The following is a 22,449-nucleotide window of genomic DNA, read 5'->3' on the forward strand; positions in this document are numbered from 1 at the left end:
TAATGGTCGATAGTTGTTTTCCTGGCTGGAAGCCTGTGTCCAGTGGTGTATTGCAGGGATTTGTGCTGGGTCCCTCGTTGTTTGTAGTGTACATTTAAAGATTTGTGGGTGGCATGATGCTACAGTGGTTAGCACTGTTGCCTCACAGCACCAGGGACTCTGGTTCAAATCCAGCCTTGGGTGACTGTGTGCGTGGAGTTTCTATGTTTTCCCTGTGTTTGCATGGGTTTCCTCCGGGTGCTCCAGTTTCTTCCCATAGTCCAAAGATGTGCAGGCTAGGTAGATTGGCCTTGCCAAATTGCCCCTCAGTGTCCAAAAGGTTGTGTGGGGTTTCTGAGTTACAGTGATAGGGTGGAGGGGATGTGTCTGGATAGAGTGCTCTTTCAGAGGGTCGGTGCAGACTCGATGGGCTGAATGGCAAATAGAGAGGAGGAAAGCCTTAGATTACAGGATGATATAGACTAACTGGTCAGATGGGCAGAACAGTGGCAAATGGAATTTAACCCTGAAAACTTGAGATGGTACATTTTGGGAGGACTAACAAGCCAAAGGAATATACAATAAATGGTGGGGCGCTGGGAAGTACAGAGGACCAAAGGAATCTTGGAGTGCATGTCCAAAGATCCCTGAAAGGCAGGACAGGTAGACAAGGTGGTTATGGCAACAAATGGGATACTTGCCTTAGAATATAAGAGCAGGGAGGTTATGATGGAGCTATATAAAACTTTTGATAGACCACAACTGGAGAAGTGTGCGCAATTCTGGTCCGCACACTATAGGAATGAATCCTCCCTCAGTGTACCCGAACAAGCGCCGGAATATGGCGACTAGGGGCTTTGCACAGTAACTTAATTGCAGTGTTAATGTAAGCTTACTTGTGACAATAAAAGATTATGTGATTGCCCTGGAAAGGATGCAGAGCAGCTTCACCAAGATGTTGTCTGGACTGGAATATTTCAGCTATGGAGAACGGCTGGGGTTGTTTTCCTTAGAACAAAGGCAGAGGAGGGGGGACTTCATCAAGGTGTACAATATTATGAGGGATATGGTTAGGGGAGGTAGAAAGAAACCACTTCGTAGAGGGGTGAATAACCAAGGGCATAGATTTAAGGTAAGGAGGAGATTTAGAACAAATGGAGGAAAAACCTTTTCACCCAGAGTGGTGAGAATTTGGAACTCTCTGCCTAAAAGGTAGTACAGCTGGGAACTCTCACAATATTTAAGAAGCATTTACATGAGCACTTGAAACGTTATAGCATAGAATGCTATGTGTCAAGAGCTGGAAAATGGGATTAGAATAGAACATACAGTGCAGGAGGCCATTCGGCCCATCGAGTCTGCACCGACCCACTTACGCCCTCACTTCCACCCTATCCCCTAAACCCAATAACCCCATCTCATCTTTTTGGTCACCAAGGGCAATTTATCGGGGCCAATCCACCTAACCTGCACGTCTTTGGGAGGAAACCGGAGCACCCGGAGGAAACCCACGCAGACACGGGGAGAACGAGCAGACTCCACACAGACAGTGATCCAGTGGGGAATCGAACCTGGGACCCTGGTGCTGTGAAGCCACAGTGATATCCACTTGTGCTACCGTGCTGCCCTTGAGAGGTGTTTGATGGCCAGCAGACACGATGGGCCGAAGGGCCTCTTCTTCTGTGCTGTAAAACTCTATGACGTTACATACCATCTATACACGGTGCCTCCACGTCTGCCATCTTACTTACCAAAGTAGCATCCATGCACACTGCATCAGAACTGTGCACACTGTGGATGCCATTTTGGAGTCAAGGTTCTAACGATTGAGGCGGCATGTGGTACAGTGGTTAGCACTGGGACTGCGGCACTGAGGATCCGGGTTCGAATCCCGGCCCTGGGTCCGTGTCAAGTTTGCACATTCTCCCCCACAACCCAAAGATGTGCAGGTTAGGTGGATTGGCCACGCTAAATTGCCCCCAAAATAATAATAATTGGGTACTCTAAAAACTTATTTTTAAAAAGTTCTAACGATCAATTGAAAAACATGCAACAATCCTTTTCTTTGCAGGCCAAATTTGTATGCTTTGTCTCCCATTAAAGTGGATGATAGGATCAGGAGTGAAATTAATTTAAATTTTGAAGAAACAGAAAAAAATATTGAGCTACAGAATAGGTTAGTGGATTGGAAAAAATGCAAAAGGAGGGAGAAAATGTGGAAGAAAAAGATGGGACAGGGAAAGAGGAACAGCAATTGAGTTAATTATTTTTAGTATTTCACCTCAATGTACACCATTAATTCTTTTAGCATAGAATTATCACAACACTTAAGTAGCCTTCCACAATAGAGGTATGGGTAAATGTTTACTATGACAGTATTCAAGTTCTTTACTATTCAAATTTGTACAGATAAGGCAACTTCAGGCACACCTATTATGTAACCATGACAATAAGTTCTGCTCTTTGGTCATTGAACACAGGTTGTTTTTGGTCAGTTTCACAAACTGAATCATGACACATTCTCATTCTCAGTCAATGAATTTCAACTGGCTACAAGGAACTGACCAAACCCAAATTTCCCTCCCCCTTGTAGGGAGATAGCAGACCTCCAAGTACCGACAGCCAAAAAACACAGCCAAGATTGGGTATTCTGACTTTCTGTAGCAAGCTGCCAGCATGAAAGAGCACATGGTCCTGGATCTTAAACTGCATGCAAAACTGAAATTCACAAAAGTCTAAGTTAAGGGAACAAAACATAACATATAGGCTTCTTTAATTTCAATGCTTCACATTAAATCATTCCATTATGGGAAAGTGATGTCATTTCATATCATAACCATGCCTTTGTCAGTTGTAGAATACTACTTACAATCAGAATGTGTAGCAATCGCCCAGTATATGAGTTCCACACCTTTAAAGTATGGTTATTCACAGCAGTGATGACATTGTTGTCGTGGCGGTCCCATGCAACCATTGTCACTTTAAGTTTTGTGACCTTATCATCCCCTGGACAGGGGTTGGTTCTAAAAAAAAAAAAAAGCAGAAACAAAACCTTTTCAGATACCAGCAAATAATACACAATGACCAAAAAGGAAAATGACAGGTGGTGGAAATGAAGTAGAAACATAAAATTCTGGAAATCTGTATTCAAATCCGTTCTCTTATCTGACACTAATAAACCTTCTGTTTTTCCATAATTTCCTGAAGATCTGGACAATACATGTAACAAACCACTCGTCATAATATCTATATTTCCGGATGTCATAAAGAATCCAATCACATTTGTTACATTCAGTAAAAGTCAACAGCTTATGCCAAGTTTGTTCAAGTTTTAGATCGTTACAGATGTCAGAAAGGCAACTTGCCTTTGTTTCTTCTATTTTTACTATTTTCCTTTTGTTATTCACACTCATTTGTAAAATCTCTTCAAAGTTTCATCAGTAATAATCCCAATACATCAAAACTGGTACCGTTAAATTGTACGCAACATACAAATCTAAATTCTGGATGACCATGGCTAAGTACTTTCCAACCAATTGTACAGAAATTTACAAATTACAACAGTGGACTGAGAAATCCCAAAGCTTACCCTGGCAATTGAGCACCCATGTCCAGCAAGATACTTTTCCACTCCTGGTGCTGATATTGCCAGATCCGTGCTGTCCCATCTCTGCTCCCACTGACCAATCTATTTCATAAAAAAAAAACTAACATCAATATCTACAGGATGAATCGGTTGTGTGGATTGAATTATTTTTTTTAATTTTATATTTTTTTTTTTTAAAAATCATTCTTTGATATGCATCTTACAAAATTTAGCGAATGCAATTCTGGGCTACTAGCTTGTTCCAAAGAAAAGGTAAATAATACCAAAATGTGAAAAGTGCACAAAATCTTTGTAGAATACAAAAGAATCACAGGAATTAAACATATTCACCACTGTGACATTAGAAACTGAAGGAGACAATGAGTGGTATTACTACTGCATGTTATGTATTCATCTCTGTTCCTAGTTGGAACAAGGTCTCATCAAGTCCGACCACTTAACGTACTAATGACATCATTGGCCACAGCATAGGCAAAGAGGCAGTTTATCTTTAAAGCCTGATAAGTAAACAAGTTTCCAATTAAATTCTAGTTTGCTTGTACCTTTGGGGTCTGCAAGCCTATCTTTTAAGACACCACAAGGAAAAATGGCGACAAGGAGGTCGGAACTATCCTGGCAGACTCCCGGAGAAGAAAAAACGAGATAAATTGTCAATCCACGCGACGTCCGAAAAGGATAAAAGGTAAAAACTTTGCGGCACTACAACTGGCAACGGAGGGATGCCAAATATATGTACCAGCCATTGAAGGAATCCAAATTTAGCACAGATTTCGGAGGAAACAACAGCAAAAGAAGCTCGCCATGTGCTCTACCCAGAAAGATCTGGAATAGTACAGGGAGCAGAGCAAGCATGATCATGTCTGACCAACTTGAGTGTATTTTTTGAAGAGGTGATCAGGGGTGTAGTTGAGGGCAATGCATTTGACGTAGTCTACTTGCATTTCAGCAAAGCTTTTAATAAGGCCCCAGATGGAAGACTGATAGCGAGGTCAAAGCCAAGGAAATTTGGCAAAGTGGATCCAAAATTGCCGAGTTGCAGGACGTCCCGCAGGGATCAGTGATGGGGCCCTTGCTGTTTGTGGTTTATATAAATGATTTAGACATAAATGTAGGAGGGTTGATCAGTAAGTTTGTGGATAAGAAAATTGGTGGAATGGTAAATAGTGGGATGGAATACAGGAGGATATTCATAGAAGTTACACTGCAGAAGGAGGTCATTCAGCCCAACAAGTGTGCACCGGCCCTTGGCAAGGGCACCCTACCTAAGCCCACACCTCCATCCTATCCCAGTAATCGCATACTAAGGGCAATTTAGAATGGTCAATCCACCTAACCTGCGCATCTTTGGACTGTGGGAGGAAGCCCATGCAAACATAGGGAGAAGGTGCAGACTCGGCACAAACAGTAACCTAAGCGGGAATCAAACCTGGGACCCTGGCGCTTTGAAGCAACAGTGCTAACCACTGTGCTACCGCTATAGATGGGCTGGTCAGGTGGGCTAATCAGTGGCAAATAGAATGCAATTAGGATAAGTGTGAGGTGATGTACTTGGGCAGGCCAAACAAGGCAAGGGGATACATGATGAACAGCAGGATCCTGGGCCGAGGATCAGAGGGACTTGGTATGCATGTACACATCCCTTAAGATGGGTAGGCAGGTGGATACAGTGGTTAAGAATGCATATGGTATATTTGCCTTTATTAGCCGAAGTGTAGAGTTTCAGAGTAAGGAGGTTATTCTGGAACTGTATAAAACGTTAGTTAGGCCACAGCTAGTATCTTGTGTGTGGTTCTGGAATCCACATTATAGGAGCAATGGGATAGCACTTAAAAGGTGGAGAGAAGATTTACCAGGATGGAGTCTGGACTGGAGAGTTTTAGCTCTGAAGAGAGATTGGATAGACTGGGATTGTTTTCTCAGTGTGAGAAGGCCTTCGTACAAGCTAAAAGGCAGTACTAAATCAGAAGTCCTGACACACTTTGATCCAAAGTTACCCTTGCTACTGGTTAGCGGTGCATCACCTTATGGGGTGGGAGCAGTGATTTCTCACATGATGCCCAAATGATGAAGTGGAGCCAATAGCGTTTGCATCAAGATCCTTGAACAAAGCAGAAATGATCTATGCACAGATATAGAAGAAAGCTGAAGGCATCATTATCAGAATCAAACGTTTTTACCAATACCTATTTGGACAGAAATTTACTTTATTAACGGATCATCAACCACTGACAATGATGCTTGGGCTGCACACCGGTATTCCATCTCTAGCAAAGAGTTGGATGCAGAAATGGGTGGTATTCCATCTCAAGCAGAGATGAGTAGTATTCCATCTCTAGCAGAGAGTTGGATTCAGAAATGGGTGGTATTCCATCTCTAGCAGAGAGTTGGATGCAGAGATGGGCGCTGCTGTTGTCACCATATATATTCAATCAAATCTCCATGGGAAAGCTGATGGATTCTCTAGTTTACCTTTACCTAACGAGTTGTTAAGAATAGTTCGAGTGGTAATATTGTCTATTTCGAAGAAGTCAATAATACTCTTGTAAATGCAGGACAAGTTAAAAGGTATACCAGAAATAGGTATACGAGAAATAATCCACTACTGTCAGAAGTTATGGACATAGTGCTTAGTGGAAAGACCACAAGAGGAAACCCAGAATTGAAGCCATATGCTAACCTATCAGTACAGGCTGGTCGTGTCCTCTGGGGAGTGAGGGTAGTCATCCCAAACAAGACAGAAAGTTCCACAAACATACACTCAGATCTATTAGTTTGTCATTTTTGATTTTATAAACTAACTAATTATAACCTCAAAGAAAACCCCAGGTTCAGAATCCTCCCTCTTCAAAATCCTACAAGTTAGGTCTATCTGCGACAGTGCAAATCTATGGTTTCCACAGATTGGCAACAATACTGACATGTCCCCCAATCTGGAATGCCACCTAAACGTCTTGCAAATTTTATCCCTGGCCGGGGAAAAGAGAGAGGGGCAGTGACCAGTGCCTTTAAACATGACCCAACAGAGGAAGCCTCCTCCATTTGCCCGCAACCCAACACCTGCTCCAACCCCACCACAGGTTCTAGATTCGCCATCCAGTAGTGTAATATTAAATGCAGTAATGCCAGCCCCACCGAATGCCCTGCCCTCTGTAGAAAGGCTCTCCAAATCCTAGGTGTTCTACCTTCAAATACAAATGCCAAAATTAGTTATCGACCATAACAAAAAAAGATTAAAAAGAACACGAATAGGAACCTCGACCGAATTTTCATTTTGATCGTCTGCACTCTTCCCGCCAAGAAAAGCGGGAGAGAATCCCACCTCTTCAAGCCCCATTTCACCCTTCCACCAGACTGGCCAAGTTCAATTTGTGCATCAAGGGCCCAATCATGAGCCACCTGAATACCAAGATATCCGAATTGCATCCTGACCAACTTGAATGCTAGGGTTCCCAGGTCTGCTCCCCTACCCAGGAAGTTTACCGGAAATATTTCGCTCTCGTCTAGGTCAGGTTTGTACCCAGAGAAGCCCTTAACAGTCCTATCTTCCCCATACATGAAAAAGAGGGTCAGAGAATACTGAGATTCAGGCTACTAGACTAGAAGGGCTTGAGGTTGTTGAGGAGGTGTTAGCAATTCTGGAAAGTGTAAAAATAGATAAGTCCCTTGGGCCGGATGGGATTTATCCTAGGATTCTCTGGGAAGCTAGGGAGGAGATTGCTGAGCCTTTGGCTTTGATCTTTAAGTCATCTTTGTCTACAGGAATAGTGCCAGAAGACTGGAGGATAGCAAATGTTGTCCCCTTGTTCAAGAGGGGTGTAGAGACAACCCCAGTAACTACAGACCAGTGAGCCTTACTTCTGTTGTGGGCAAAATCTTGGAAAGGTTTATAAGAGATAGGATGTATAATCATCTGGAAAGGAATAATTTGATTAGAGATAGTCAACACGCTTTTGTGAAGGGTAGGTCGTGCCTCACAACCTTATTGAGTTCTTTGAGAAGGTGGATGAGGGTAAAGCAGTTGATGTGGTGTATATGGATTTCAGTAAAGCGTTTGATAAGGTTCCCCACGGTAGGCTACTGCAGAAACTACAAAGGCATGGGATTCAGGGTGATTTAGCAGTTTGGATCAGAAAATGGCTAGCTGGAAGAAAACAAAGGGTGGTGGTTGATGGGAAATGTTCAGCCTGGAGTCCAGTTACTAGTGGTGTACCACAAAGATGTGTTTTGGGGCCACTGCTGTTTGTCATTTTTATAAATGACCTGGAGGAGGGCGTAGAAGGATGGGTGAGTAAATTTGCAGATGACACTAAAGTCGATGGAGTTGTGGACAGTGCGGAAGGATGTTACAAGTTACAGAGAGACATAGATAAGCTGCAGCGCTGGGCTGAGAGGTGGCAAATGGAGTTTAATGCAGAAAAGTGCGAGGTGATTCATTTTGGAAGGAATAACAGGAAGACAGAGTACTGGGCTAATGGTAAGATTCTTGGCAGTGTCGATGAGCAGAGAGATCTCGGTGTTCATGTACATAGGTCCCTGAACGTTGCCACCCAGGGTGAGAGGGTTGTTAAGAAGGCGTACGGTGTGTTAGCTTTTATTGGTAGAGGGATTGAGTTTCGGAGCCATGAGGTCATGTTGCAGCTGTACAAAACTCTGGTGCGGCTGCATTTGGAGTACTGCCTGCAATTCTGGTCGCCGCATTATAGGAAGGATGTGGAAGCATTGGAAAGGGTGCAGAGGAGATTTACCACAATGTTGCCTGGTATGGTATGGAGGGAAGATCTTATGAGGAAAGGCTGAGGGACTTGAGGCTGTTTTCGTTAGAGAGAAGAAGGTCAAGAGGTGACTTAATTGAGGCATACAAGATGATCAGAGATTGGATAGGGTGGACAGTGAGAGCCTTTTTCCTCGGATGGTGATGTCTAGCACGAGGGGACATAGCTTTAAATTGAGGGGAGATAGATATAGGCCAGATGTCAGAGGTAGGTTCTTTACTCAGAGTAGCAAGGGCATGGAATGCCCTGCCTGTGACAGTAGTGGACTCGCCAACACTAAGGGCATTCAAATGGTCATTGGATAGACATATGGACGATAAGGGAATAGTGTAGATGGGCTTTAGAGTGGTTTCACAGGTCGGCGCAACATCGAGGGCCAAGGGGCCTGTACTGCGCTGTAATGTTCTATGTTCTATGAGATGTACAGCAACAGATTGTTCTCATAGGGACACACCAGGCTCCTTACCCCCTCACCCCATCTCAAAACCTCTCCATTCATTCGATGACCTAAGTGCAATGGCCAGGGGTTAACAGCAGGCGCAAAAACCAACGGGGACACCCCTGCCTCATGCTCCTGTGTAGCCGGAAATATCCTGAACTCACCACACTAGTCCTGACATTTGCCGTAGAGGCAGTATATAACAATCTCACCCAGATTAATGTTGGTCCAAAACCAAATAGTCCCAGGACCTGATCAAAAGCCTTCTGTGTCCATAGAGATGATTACTTCAGGCATCTTCCCCTAGATGGGGTCATGGCAACATTCAAAATTCACGTAATATTATTCGGCAACTGTCACCCCTTAATAAAGCCAGCCTACAGAAAAGAAATGGGCCTACAAATTCCGCATCCCACCAGATCCTTATCCTTCTTCAGGATCAGGGAGATGGACACCTGTGCCAACATGGCCGGTAATTCCCCCCGCAATAGAGAGTCATTATACATGCCCAATAAATGTGGTGCCAGTGATGCTGCAAATTGCTGATACAATTCCACCAGAAAACTATCCGGCCCATCCTTCCCCAATTGCATAGAACCGGTGCACTCCATTACCTCCTCCAGCCCCAACAGCACCTCTAACCCCTTTCCCCACCACCAGGAAGTCCAGCCCGTCTTAAAATTGTTCCATCGCCAAACTTTCCGCCAGGGACTCAGACCTGTACAGCCCCCGATAAAATGCATCAAATGTACCATTTAGTTTGTTTGAAGCCGGCACCAGCCCTCCCCCTTCATCCTTAACCTGGGCCAACTTTGTACAACTGCTCATCTTCTCAGCTGTTGAGCCAAGACGGCTGGTCTTCTCCCCATACTCATAGAATGCTCCCAGTGAGCGATGTTGTTGGTTCACCACCTTCCCTGTCGATACCAAATTGAACTTGATACCTTTCTCTCCACGAACAGCTCTTTGGGGCTGTGGAGTACTACCAATCCACTTTCAGAATTGAGTCAACCAACCTCTGCCATGTGGGCCTTATATGAAATTATCTCCCCTCTGATCACTATCTTCAGCACCTCCTAAAACGTGGCAGATGAGACCTACTCATTCTGGTAGCTCCCTATGACCGAGGCTACCTTCTCACAAAACTTCCTTTGCCACGAGCACTGTATCTAACCTCCACAGGGCTGTTTTGCTCGACCAGCCTCTAGCGTCACACCTGTGGTGCATGCCCGATATCACTATCGCACTCGACTCAGCACCGACAAGCCCCGGGAGTACCAACTTCCCCACCGCAAAATACGTCTGTTTCGGAGTATACCCGATGCACGTTGGAGGAGGAAAACTCCCTCTCTCCCGGATACCTAAACTTCCACAGATTCACCCCCTGCCCCATATTGGCTGCCGTAAAGGCCACCCTCTTATTAAGCAGGATTGCTACCCCTCTCGACTTCCCTTTGAGTGGAACGCCTGTCCCATCCAGCCATTCCTTAGCCTTGGCTGATCCCTCCCCTCAAATCCATCTCCTACAAGAAGATAACATCTGCTTTCAAGCTCTTCAAATGCACAAACATCCGGGACCTTTTGACCAGGCCATTTAACCCCCTCATATTCTATGTAATCATCTTAACAGGGGTCTCTGAATGTCCCCTTCTTATTTGGCTCCGCCATCACTACTTTGTGAGAAGATCCAGCCAGATCCAGGCCCACCCAAGCTTGCCACCACCACTGCCCTCTCCCAAAACTAACCACAAAGACACTTGCATCACCAGCATTCCCTCCCTTCTCTAACCCCCATCCCCCTCCCACCTGCTCTTGTGTACTAGCCATCCTTGTTAAAACGGTGCCCCCACCTGGAAGAGCACAGAAAGAACCGCACCCAAACAACCCTTCATCCCACTCCCCATCTGAACTAGTGCAAACCAGGAAGAACAAACCCGAAGTCTTATGCCCCAAACTCCCAACAAGATAATAACATAGAACTCAAAGTAACCCCAACATTAATCATGGCGAAGAGCCAACACAAGAACATATAACATCTCCAAACATTCAAATAACAACAGCATCAAATCTGTACATCGTCAGCATTAATCCTAACCATAGCCCATTCTTTTTCACAAAGTAGTTTCCTTCTCCGGCGTATTAAAATAACCTTCTTTGCTCTTGAATGTGACCCATAATTTTGCCAGGTACAGCATCCCGAATCAAACTTAATAATAATAATCTTTATTAGTGTCACAAATAGGCTTACATTAACATTGCAATGAAGTTACTGTAAAAATCCCCTCGTCGCCACACTACGGTGCCTATTCGGGTACACGGAGGGAAAATTCAGAACGTCCAATTCACCTAACAGCACGTCTTTTGCTCCTAAAGAGCGCCGTCTTAGTCTTGTTGAAGCCTGCTCGATGTTTCGCCAGGTCGGCCCCAATGTCCTGATATATGCGTATGAAGTGAACCTCCAGCTACAATCTCACATGGACTTCGCCCACCACCCACCTCAAAATCTGCGAATGTACTTATGCAACCGAACGATTACCACCCGTGGCCGATCCCTGGCTCTCAGCTTCTGACAGCGACCTGTGGGCCCAATCCGCCTCTGGGGGCTTCTCGAAAACCCCTCACTGACCGGCTTCCCAAACATCTTCACCACGTATTCTGTGGCACTCGTACCTTCTACTCCCACCAACAGTCCATCTCTCCTTAGATTTTAACGCCTGGATCAATTCCCCTGGCCTTCAAAACTTTGTGCACCTCCTCCAGCATGGTTATCTCTGCCTCCAGAGATCCGATTTAGTTGCTGTGATCCTAGACCACCTTCTGCACCTCCTGAATCGTCGTGTCCGGCGACTCTTTTTAACATAGCGACTCGAGTCACTACTCCACCCATTCCAACCCTCCGCAAGGAGCTACCGCTATCTCAATTGCCCTGATCTCCTGCCGATGCTTCTTTAATTCATCGCAAAGGGCGACGTCGTTATCGTGAGGTCCACCATTTCCTTCACTGTGCAACAACAGTCCTCCAAATCTTAAGCAGGGACGTTGTTAAATTTAAACCTTGTATTATAATCCGCTGACATCCCGCATCAGTGTAGAAACCAACAAGCTTCAATTGCCTTGTTCTATTTGTCACGAAAACAACCATTTACCAGGTAGAAAGGACCCAAAACCAAGTCTCCAAGCGGGAGCCACCTTGTGTGCGGCCGATCAGCTCATGGTCGCCACTGGAAGTCTTCATCCTGCCATTGTTAAAGAAACATGTCCTAAATCAATTCATGAAGGTTATTATGGGATAGTAAGGATGAAGGAAATAGCCAGGAGCTATTTTTGGTGGCCAGAGCGAAATCGACGAGAAGGTGGGCATGTGTTCTGTGCCCGCCACAAACATCCTTGCACCCATGGGAATGGCCTGAAGTGACATGGCAAAGAATTTGTATAGAGTATGACAGACTATCTGAAGGACAAATGTTATTCCCACTGTGGTAGACACACACTCTAAATGGCCTGAAGACACCATTATGAAGAGAGAGAGAGATCAAAAAGACTGGATGAGATTTTTACAAGATTCGGTTCGCCTGAACCGCTGGTTAGCGACAATGGGCCACACAGTTCATTTCGCAAGAATTCATAAATTATTTAAAGGAGAACGGAATCCAACATATCTGAACTGAGCCATATTATTCTGCCAAAAATGGGCTGGCTGAAAGGTTTGTTCAGACAATGAAACATTCATTGAAAGTAACTCATGAACAAGGATCACTGTCAAAACAACTGAACCAATTCCTGATGACCTACAGGAATACAATACATTTGACAACCTAAAAAGGTCTCAAGCATTACTTATGATAAAGTCAGTTACGCACATTGTTTGATCTGCTGAAACCACCTAAGACAAGAGAAATTGTTGAAAGGAAACAGCAAAGTCATGTTTGGAACATGAAAACAAGTCTAAACACCGTTTTTCAGAAAGGTCAGGAAGCATTGACAAGGAACTATACCACCAGTGAGAAGTGCATACCTGTCATCGTCTTCGCACAGACAGGATCGGTCTCCTACACCATTCAAACTCGGGACGGTGTTGTGTGGAGGAGATATACTGATCAACTTTTATCTCCCAGAACTAATTTTCCAGAGACCGAGTCAACCAAGAGTCCACAACAAATCGTGCCAAGTGAAGACCTAAAAATTCCTGAGAACCTGACAATGCCAGAAACAACTATGGAAAACAGTACCTCAGTCAAGGACACTTCAAAACCAAGTCAACCGGTAAACATTACATTGACTCCGATTGAGACAACTGCAGACGGCATCCAAACTACACCAAAAACACCAGGGGTTGCAGTCAACAAGAAAATGCAAACACCCGAGGTTCGCCAACAACCACACAGAAATTAACGTCCTCCAAAACGACTAACCTATTGATTGCTGTTGTTTATTAATTGTTCATATTGTAAATTTTGATGGTTAATGTGTTTCATTGCAGGAGCCTCTGATGTAAAGGGGGAAGAAAGTGTTGTGCATTCATGTTGAGTCTGATCACGTGACACATTGATGACATCATTGGACGTTTAAGCACAGTCTAACTTTGCAGCCTGTTGAGTAAACACCTTTCCAATAAAGCTCTTGTTTGTTTGTATCTTGGTGGGCTGCAAGCTTATCGTTTAAAAATACCACACTGCACAACTTGAAAACGAAGGTGATCAGCTTAATGGAACAAACAACCAACTTCAAATTAAAATAGCTGCTAAATATATCTTGGAATAAAACCATGCATGACTACATATTAGAATTTCTCAATCAAATTAACTATTACTTAACAATCTAAAGAAGAAGTTTACTTTAAATCTAGTTTTTGAAATGGAAAGTTGCAATGGCCCCTCTAAACGATAAGTTTGTAAAGGAAAGGCATAAATGCATAATTTTATACATATATTCAAATTGGAATACTTCTAAACAAACATTTAAAATGGTGATACTATTTCAAGTTTTGCCAGTGCGGTTTCAAGATTAAACGGGTCTTTAATTTTAATTTACATAGATAGCTTTTATTAGGACTATTTTTATTAATACTATATTTTTAAAATGAAGTATTAACTTGGATATTCATACACAGATGGCAGCTATGGTGCATGTTTTAAACTGGAGATCTTGACCACAAAACCCATGAATGACAGTTGTATGGTCAGATTCACTTATGGGATAAAGATTATTTACCACAGTCAAATTTCACTTGCCCGTTATAAAGTATTTTCTCCTACTTTTTTTTTAATGAGTGTAAAGAACCATCTACTATGAATGATTTCAGCCAGTATTTAACACAATTGTCAATACTTAGAACTTGACAAATGTCTATTGCAAAAACAGTTAGTGCAATGGCAAAGTCCGATTACAAACAACCAATAAATAATTTCCATGCATATACTGGTGTTCCCCTCAAAGAATTATCCAAAGTTAAGTTGTAAAATAGATGGTATATTCATAATGACAATAACCACAAATAAAATATTTACCTATCACCATTATTGGAGAACTGAATACTGTCTACTTTGTCCTGAAAGGGTGAAAATAAATACAAATGATTAAATGAAAAATGATTAATGTTTGAAAAATTGCACGTCACCTCCAACAATTCTCTTTTACATAGTGCTGAATATTCACTGTTGCATATAATCACTTATATAGGGCCACCTAAAGAAAGGTCAATAAGGATTTTAAAAACAAGCTATAAAATAAAAAAAGACATTGGAAACAGGAGTTTGTCAATATCTGACCCCAAAAAAGTCTGTTCACCTGTTTTCCTTTCAGTCATTATTTAATTTACTTTGTACTTCCCGCATTTTGCCCTGATTTGAGTGAGCCATTGAGGTAGCATTCACACCAGAATCAGAATATTACAGGTTTGAGACACACTCCAGGCATCCCTGATGAGCAAAACAAGTCAGTGTCTCTGGTTCACATCCAGCAGGTACCAACATCTGTTGGGAATGGAGATGTGACCTCCCAGCATACATGTTAGTCATCCCTGGTCAGGCTAATGACCTAATCACATATATGGTGTCTTTGTTACAGAAACATCCATGATCTGCTGTTATCTAAAAACTGTGGAAGAAACGGGTTGTCTCATGTACCACTCAGACATGGAAGAGCAGGAAGTCCGAACATAGACATGCTGTGCCTATTCCACAACTGTGCAAAGTAAGGAAGGACAATACACTGGGCCATTCTCGTATAATTCAATGAATATATCCATGATTAGCTGTCATATCCTTGAGCAGAATAAAAAGCTATCTTGAATTTATGTAAAACAATGCAAATTATATTTAAAAGAGTAAGAAAACAACAGTAATGGTTTTTCCATCAAAACTGAATTCAGGGTGAAATTGCATCTTCAATTTTAACGTCAAGTTCTTATTTCCCCTTGTGGAAATGATTCTACTGAACAGAATAAACAACAAGACAAAAGGCTAAAAGTTAACTAATATCACAAACAATAGCTAACTTACTAAGAATGGAATTAGAGTGTAATTTAATTTAAACAATGAAAGAAAAGTGCTTTATTACAATATGAAAACTAATACCATGTGCCTGAAAATAATTTACGATTAGGAGAGGAATTGCTTATAAACATATATATATATATTTTTTTTATGGAATTCACTATTTGTAAATAGTATGCAAATATTCAAGTCCATTTCAAAACTTCAGTAACGTTTTTACCAGATGAGATTCTAATTCAGAAATCTTCTCAGGGATTCCAGATCCAAGGTAATATATTCTGATCACATGGTCACTGCTGCCAGCCGCTAGGAACATGCCACCTTTTAAAGAGAAAAATATTCTTTAGATCAGGAACCACAATTAATTTAAACTACTAAAGAAACAGCAAGACATGCTTGCAATTATAGACGGAGGCACTGGAGGCAAAAAGTTCTACTCTAATTGCAGATTTTAACCAAATGTAGCACCATGAAATAAAGGTAGAAAATCGCATTCCTGACTGCACATACAAGAAATAAAAGCAGGAGTACAGCACATGGCCTATCGAAACTCCACTGGGTCCCGGCCCCGCAGCTCTTTGAAAATCACAGTCCAGAAGCTAACATTGAACACTCTGTCAGAGAATTTAGTGAGAGCTAAATGGCATAAGGTTCTGAATGGCACAAGGTTATAACGAATGGGCAAAATAAAAAATATTTCTCCATAGGAAATGTGCAAGTTGTTTAATTTCTTTGCTGCATGGTACCATATCTTTTTTTTTTTTAAATATAAATTTAGAGTACCCAATTCATTTTTTCCCAATTAAGGGGCAATTTAACCTACTCTGCTCATCTTTAGGTTGTCGGGATGAGACCCCCACATGTGCAAAGTCCACACGGACAGTGACTCAGGGCTGGGATCGACCCCGGGTCCTCGGTGCCGTGAGGCAGCAGTGCTAACCACTGTGGCACCATATCCTGAACACGTTAAGCAATCGGCAGCCTTCCGAAAGAGGAGGAGGTCATAAAGGATTTTAAACTTGAGCGGTTTACAGTCATCAAGCACAGGAATGATGGATGGGCGGGCTAGTGGAAAATATAGGAGGCAACGATTTGGATGAGCTGATGTTTATGGAGAGCTGAGGAAGAAAAGCTGGGGATTATAGCGTTTCAGCATTCCGCTGGATGTGAAGGTTTCAGCATTGGATGGGCCAAGGTGAAAGCAGAGTTGAGTACTTTTATGGAGGTGAAATATGTAAACTTTGTGACAGGTAAGGTATGGAGCCAGATGCTCCGCTCTCAAGAGTCAAATAGAATGCCAAAGTTGAGAGCAGTCAGGTTCGGTCCGCGACAGTTCAGAGGGTCACAGTCATTGGCAAGAGTACAGAGTCTACTAATACGGTAGAGACTGAAGACAATAACGTCAGTCTAACAAATATTTAGCTCATCTAAGGCTGGTAGATTAACAACAAATGGTAATGGTGCAGTCGAAAGAGGTGGTGCATCAGTAAAACTAGATGTTGTCACTAAATATGTGGAAGCCGACTCTATGTCTGCAGATGATGTCACCAAGGCAGCATGTAGATGACCACTGATAACATGTTGTATTCCAGAAAACCTGGGGATAAATGATAGAACTGGAGTCCAATCTTTTTTACTTTAAATTTAGAGTACCCAATTCATTTTTGCCAATTAAGGGGCAATTTAGCATGGCCAATCCACCTACCCTGCACATCTTTGGGTTGTGGGGGCGAAACCCACGCAAAAACAGGGAGAATGTTCAAACTCACACAAGTGACCCAAAGCTGGGATCAAACCCGAGACCTCGGTGCTGTGAGACAGCAGTGCTAACCACTGTGTCAACGTGCTGCCAGGAGACCAATCTTTACATAAGTTTCTATTTACAAAGATACACTTTCCAAACATGTATCTCCTAAGCCCAGCCACCAGAATTTCCTTCACTTGCTCCTTCATTTTTCAAACAAACATCTCCAGAACCCTACCACCAGAGTTTCAGTCTGCTCCTTCACCATAGTCCCAGATGACCATAGACTGCTTTCCCCTTTTGAGGGGAAAAATGGACTGGTGATTTAACCTAAAGATCGCCACACCTTAGGCAAGGGGAAAGGTTGAGAAGGCAGTCTTCATGAGTAATCTCAGCAGGTACAGGAATTGAACCCATCTAGAATAATCCCAGTTCTGATGAAAGGTCACAACCTTAAAACCTCAACTCATTTCTCTTTCCACAGATGCTGCTAGACCTGCTGAGTATTTTGCAGCATTTCCAGATTTTATTTCAGCCAACATCCACAATATTTTGCTGAAGAAAAATCACTGCTACCCCAGATAGAACAGATGAGTGCAACGATGTTAGTGAACTTACAAGTTGGAGAACAGAAGAGGCGCACTGGAGAAAAATAGCCTAGTCATCCGCATTCAAGCGTACAAAGATGTACAAAAAGGATAGAAAATTCACCTGGGTCTCACTCAGACATTGGATGTGATTAAATAGAACAAGTTCTAAGTGCAATAGTGAGGTTTCCCGCAAGCTCCTCGAAGGGCCGCGTTGGCAAGCTCCTGACCACTATCGAACTGCACTAAGGCTGCACGCACTCCATACCTCCCTCATCCCGCTTCTCACAGGGATAGATCCACTCAGGCCCAGACCCTTGGCAATGTCACCCCAGCACCAGCACTGTGGCACCCTGTCAGTGCTGCAGTACCAGGGTGGCAGTGCCAAGGTGCCAACCGAGCAGTGCCAAGGTGCCCCAGCGGAGGGGAAGAGCCAGTGTACCACCCTGCCTTGTCTCGCCATGGGCCTCCAACGCCCTAGAAGACCCCAAGTGCTGTTCCACTTGGTCCTCATTTGTGTGGGCCAGTACTAATCGTTGCTCGCGGGACCTCTGACCAGCAAGCCCATTAGTTACCAGGGGACTGTTGCATTGGGTGACCATTTCATTAATGAGATGGAGATTGCATTTAATTGGTTATTATTGTTGTCTTGCTGCGCCTAGGTGAGTTCCGGAATCCAATGATCGTGAGCTGGTTCAATTGCAAACCACTTGCCGCCTGGCGAGATTCCTGATTTAGGTCGCTCATGCGAGAACTGGCTCGCGTGGATTCCTGCCAAGTGTGATGAAGCCGTTAAATTGCACCCATTATTTGTGGATTTGGATTGGTTTTATTGTCACATGTACGGAGGTACAGTGAAAAGTAAATTCGATCAGGAATCCATCCGTACCTGGCGTCTTACCCGACTGCATCAGACCCATGAATTTTTCAGCCTCCTCTAAGCGGGACTCCAGTTCCTCCCTTCTCTCCTGCTCCAGCACTGGGATAGACAAACCATCCAAGAACTCCAACATTGACAACCCATCCTTTGGGTGCTCCGACTTTAACTGTTACAGTAAAAACCCTCAAAAGCCACATTAACCTTGGCTGGGACCGAGACAAACCTGCCACTCGAGTCCTTTACCTGCTTTATTTCCCGAGAAGCCGCCTGTCACCTCAGCTGGTGCGCAACAGGTGACTGACATTCATCTCATGCTCATAAAAAGCTCACCCATCGAACCTCCTAGCTGACGTACCGCCCTGTCCGGTAAAAACAAAAATTTATTTCTACTTGCCGGTAGTTCTGGAGTCTGGATTTACCAAGTAATGGCGATCCCTTATAAGTAAGACTATGTGATCAAAGTTCCTTTCCTGAATTCCTGCCTTCCTGAATCATCTATTTGTTTGTGATTTCTTTATGCTTTTATGTTTAATGCCTTTTTTGCCATGTGTTTGACCCTTGTTTGTATTGTTTGACATTTTGTTACTAAATTTTAAATTCTTATTCAAGTGTATTCAAGTTAATTATTCGCAATAAAGTTGTATTTTTGACACCTCCAATCAACCGGACTATCGACTCTCATTAGAAACTAAAAGAGATCCTACAGGAGGAACAGATTGTTTGTTAAGGCAGGCAGTTGTCGGCCAACATACGGCGATTACTTATTGTTATTTTGTCCCCTCTCCTCTTCAGTCCGAGCCAGAGGTAATTATTTCAATGGATGATGAAAAGAATTTGATAGGGTGGAGTGGGGGTATCTGTTAAAAGATCTTTGGAAGGTTTGGTTTTGGGACTAGATTTATATCGCAGATCCAGCTTTTATATGCAGCCTCCACCGCGAGCGTTCATACGAATGCATCGAGCTCGAAATATTTCCAACTGAAAAGAGGTACAAGAGAGGGATGTCCATTGCCCCCACAATTGTTTGTCTTGGCAACTGAACCTTTGGCTAGAGCATAGAGGTTATTTACGAGGTGGAGGGGATGAGAGGGGTGGGAGGGGGCATGGGGCATTTGTACATGGATTTCTGCTGCTTTATGTAACAAATCCTCTCTCCACCATAGAAGAGATAATCAAGCTGCTTAGGATTTTTTCCTCAGGATATATATTGAACTTAGACAAAATCGAATATTTTCTGGTGAATTTCCCCTCGCTCCATAAATTACATTTTGCTGGTCTGACTGAAGTGGCTGGTTTAGCACACTGGGCTAAATCGCTGGCTTTTAAAGCAGACCAAGGCAGGCTAGCTACACGGTTCAATTCCTGTACCGGCCTCCCCGAACAGGCGCCGGAATGTGGCGACTAGGGACTTTTCACAGTAACTTCATTGAGGCCTATTTGTGACAATAAGCAATTTTAATTTAATTTTAATTTCATTTCATTGTCAAGTGGGAAAATCTCCCTAGCTAGCAAGATCCAATCGATAAAGATGAATATCCTCCCACGGTTTCGATTTTTGTTGTAAGTGTTTTTTTTTCCAGGAGTAGAGGATAGGTGTGAGCATTGTTCACGGGTTCGGCGAATCAATATTCTGGTCATGTCCTAAACTACTGAGCTTTTGGGTCTCCTTCTTCAGCACCATGTCATGGATTATTGGGATTGAGTAGGAGCCTTGCCTGTTGTCTCGGACTGCTCGGAACTGCAGACAGGGCCACAGGCTGATGCTCTTGCCTTTGCATCGTTGATAGCCTGAAGGAGAGTTCTGTTTGGGTGGAAGACTCCAGATGTGGCCAGTGCTTCATTCTGTCTAAGTGACCTTATGGAGTTTCTGCACAGGTCAAGTATATCGTGAGGGGGTCAGCAAGAGGCCATTTATTTCCTTTTTTAGGGAGTTGATCACGGTCAGATGTTAGGGGGGTGGTGGGTTCCTGCTTTTGACTCGGTTTCTTTTACTTTCTGGTGTAAGGTGGGGAGGAGGGAGGTTGAGTCTGGAATTGTATTTGTTGTGTATTATGGTTTTACGGTGTTATATTGAAAAAAAAAAAATTTTCAATAAAAATATATATATTTTTTTTTTTAAAAAGGAAAAAAGGAAAGAATCCCGAATGCCGATGATATCACTTCCTCAGCTGAGGCCTGCATGCAATCCCTAGAAATCATCGGCATGGCATGTCTGAAACCCTGGAGGAGCTGGAAAATCAAGGTTTACCAGGAGTTTTAAAAAATTTGTTCATGGGATGTGGGCGTCGCTGGCTGGGCCAACATTTATTGTCCACCCCGGAGGGCTTAGAGTCAACCACATTGCTGAAGGTCACATGCAGGCCAAGTAAGGATGACAGATTTCCTTCCCTAAAAGGACATTAGTGAAACAGATGGGTTTTTACGACAATCAACAGTGGTTTGTCATCATTAGTCTTTTTAATTCCAGATTTTTTATTGAATTCAAATTCGATCATCTGCCCTGGTGGAATTCAAATCCAGGTCCCCAGAGCACTACCCTGGGTCTCTGGATTATTAGTCCAGTGACAATGCCACTACACCACTACCTCCCCACGTGGAGGGCAAGATCCCAATTAAATATTTTGAGAGTTGGCTGCCACGTTTTCTTAAGCTTGATGCGAAATGTGAGCATATGAAGTTGGAATGGGAACATGGTATCCATTCTTTGATGCCTAAAGGCAACCAGCGTTCCCGGCCTGTAATAACTTCATAGATTGCAGAGAGTACTGGGGGCTGTGAAGCATGGTGGGACCTGGCTCCATGAGAGGGTGAGGGTCTCTTTCCTCCAAGATTTCTCAGGGAGACGCAACAGAAATGTAGAGGCTTCGATGAAGTTAGAAAATAACTCAAAGCTGCTTGAGTTCATTATACCCTGCTTTACCCTGTGACACTGAGGGTGATATCTGACAGCTTTGTAAAGACATTCGATAATCCGTTTAATGCCTTGGCCTTTGTGAACGTCATGGAATGCGATAATATTGAATAACAATCTGCAACTCACTGAAATACCCAGACTATCTTCATTGTAATGCTTCCTGCCTGATCTTTTGTTGTTATTTATCATGTTCGCAGGGAGCTGTTGAACATTGAGCACTATACTGACTGTTTTACCTTTAAGAATCTCAGGCACTTCCATTTAATGTGAATGGAATACACATTCAGCTTGCTCCTTCTAGCTAAAGGGTGTGCTGTGAAGTATGGCAGTTGGGCCACGTGATAGTTATCAGTCTTTTCTTCTTATCCACACACTTATGATGGTAATATAGGTTTTTTGGTATCCTTACTATAATCGTTCTAATTTGAGTCGCGCCATTGCTAGGAGGTAGGGGAGTGGTTTAGGTATTCATGAGTGGAGTCAAAATACGGGAAGGTCATTTGGCTTCCAGTCTTATTCTGGTTTATATAATAATAATCTTTATTATTGTGACAAGTAGGCTTACATTAACACTGCAATGAAGTTACTGTGAAAAGCCCCTGGTCGCCATATTCCGGCACCTGTCCAGGTACACAGAGGGAGAATTCAGAATGTCCAAATGACCTAACATCACAACTTTCGGGACATTTGGGAGGAAACCAAAGCACCCGGAGGAAATCCACGCAGACACGGGGAGAACGTGCAGACAGTGACCCAAACCTGGGACCCTGGCGCTGTGCAGCGACAGTGCTAACCACTGTGCTACCATGCCACCCGTGAGTGGTTTAGGTCTTCATGGGTGTGGTCAAAATACGGGCATCATTTGGCTTCTATTCTCATTCTGGTTCATCTCCCGAGTGTAATGACGGTATGGCCTACGGATCCTCGTATCGAGGAAAGTCCCCTAGAACTAATGTTGTGATTGCTTTGATTTCTTTTCATGTTGGGGGTTGAATAATTGTTGGATCTTGCAATGATACAGACATATCTCCTA

General features: G+C 43.2%; 1 protein-coding gene across 1 annotated transcript in view; it reads right to left on the reverse strand.

The window, feature by feature from the left end:
• LOC140427719 (bromodomain and WD repeat-containing protein 3-like) overlaps positions 1–22,449 on the reverse strand; it is a 236,332-nt gene that overhangs the window by 166,830 nt on the left and 47,053 nt on the right. Inside the window, exons 11-14 of the mRNA XM_072513258.1 lie at positions 15,512–15,612; positions 14,305–14,345; positions 3,569–3,667; positions 2,849–3,002 (exon numbers count right to left, since the gene is read on the reverse strand). Coding sequence (XP_072369359.1) covers positions 2,849–3,002; positions 3,569–3,667; positions 14,305–14,345; positions 15,512–15,612 — 395 coding nt within the window. The remainder of the gene's footprint in view (positions 1–2,848; positions 3,003–3,568; positions 3,668–14,304; positions 14,346–15,511; positions 15,613–22,449) is intronic.

This window comes from Scyliorhinus torazame, chromosome 8 (assembly GCF_047496885.1).
Source record: "Scyliorhinus torazame isolate Kashiwa2021f chromosome 8, sScyTor2.1, whole genome shotgun sequence".
Lineage (NCBI taxonomy): Eukaryota > Metazoa > Chordata > Chondrichthyes > Carcharhiniformes > Scyliorhinidae > Scyliorhinus > Scyliorhinus torazame.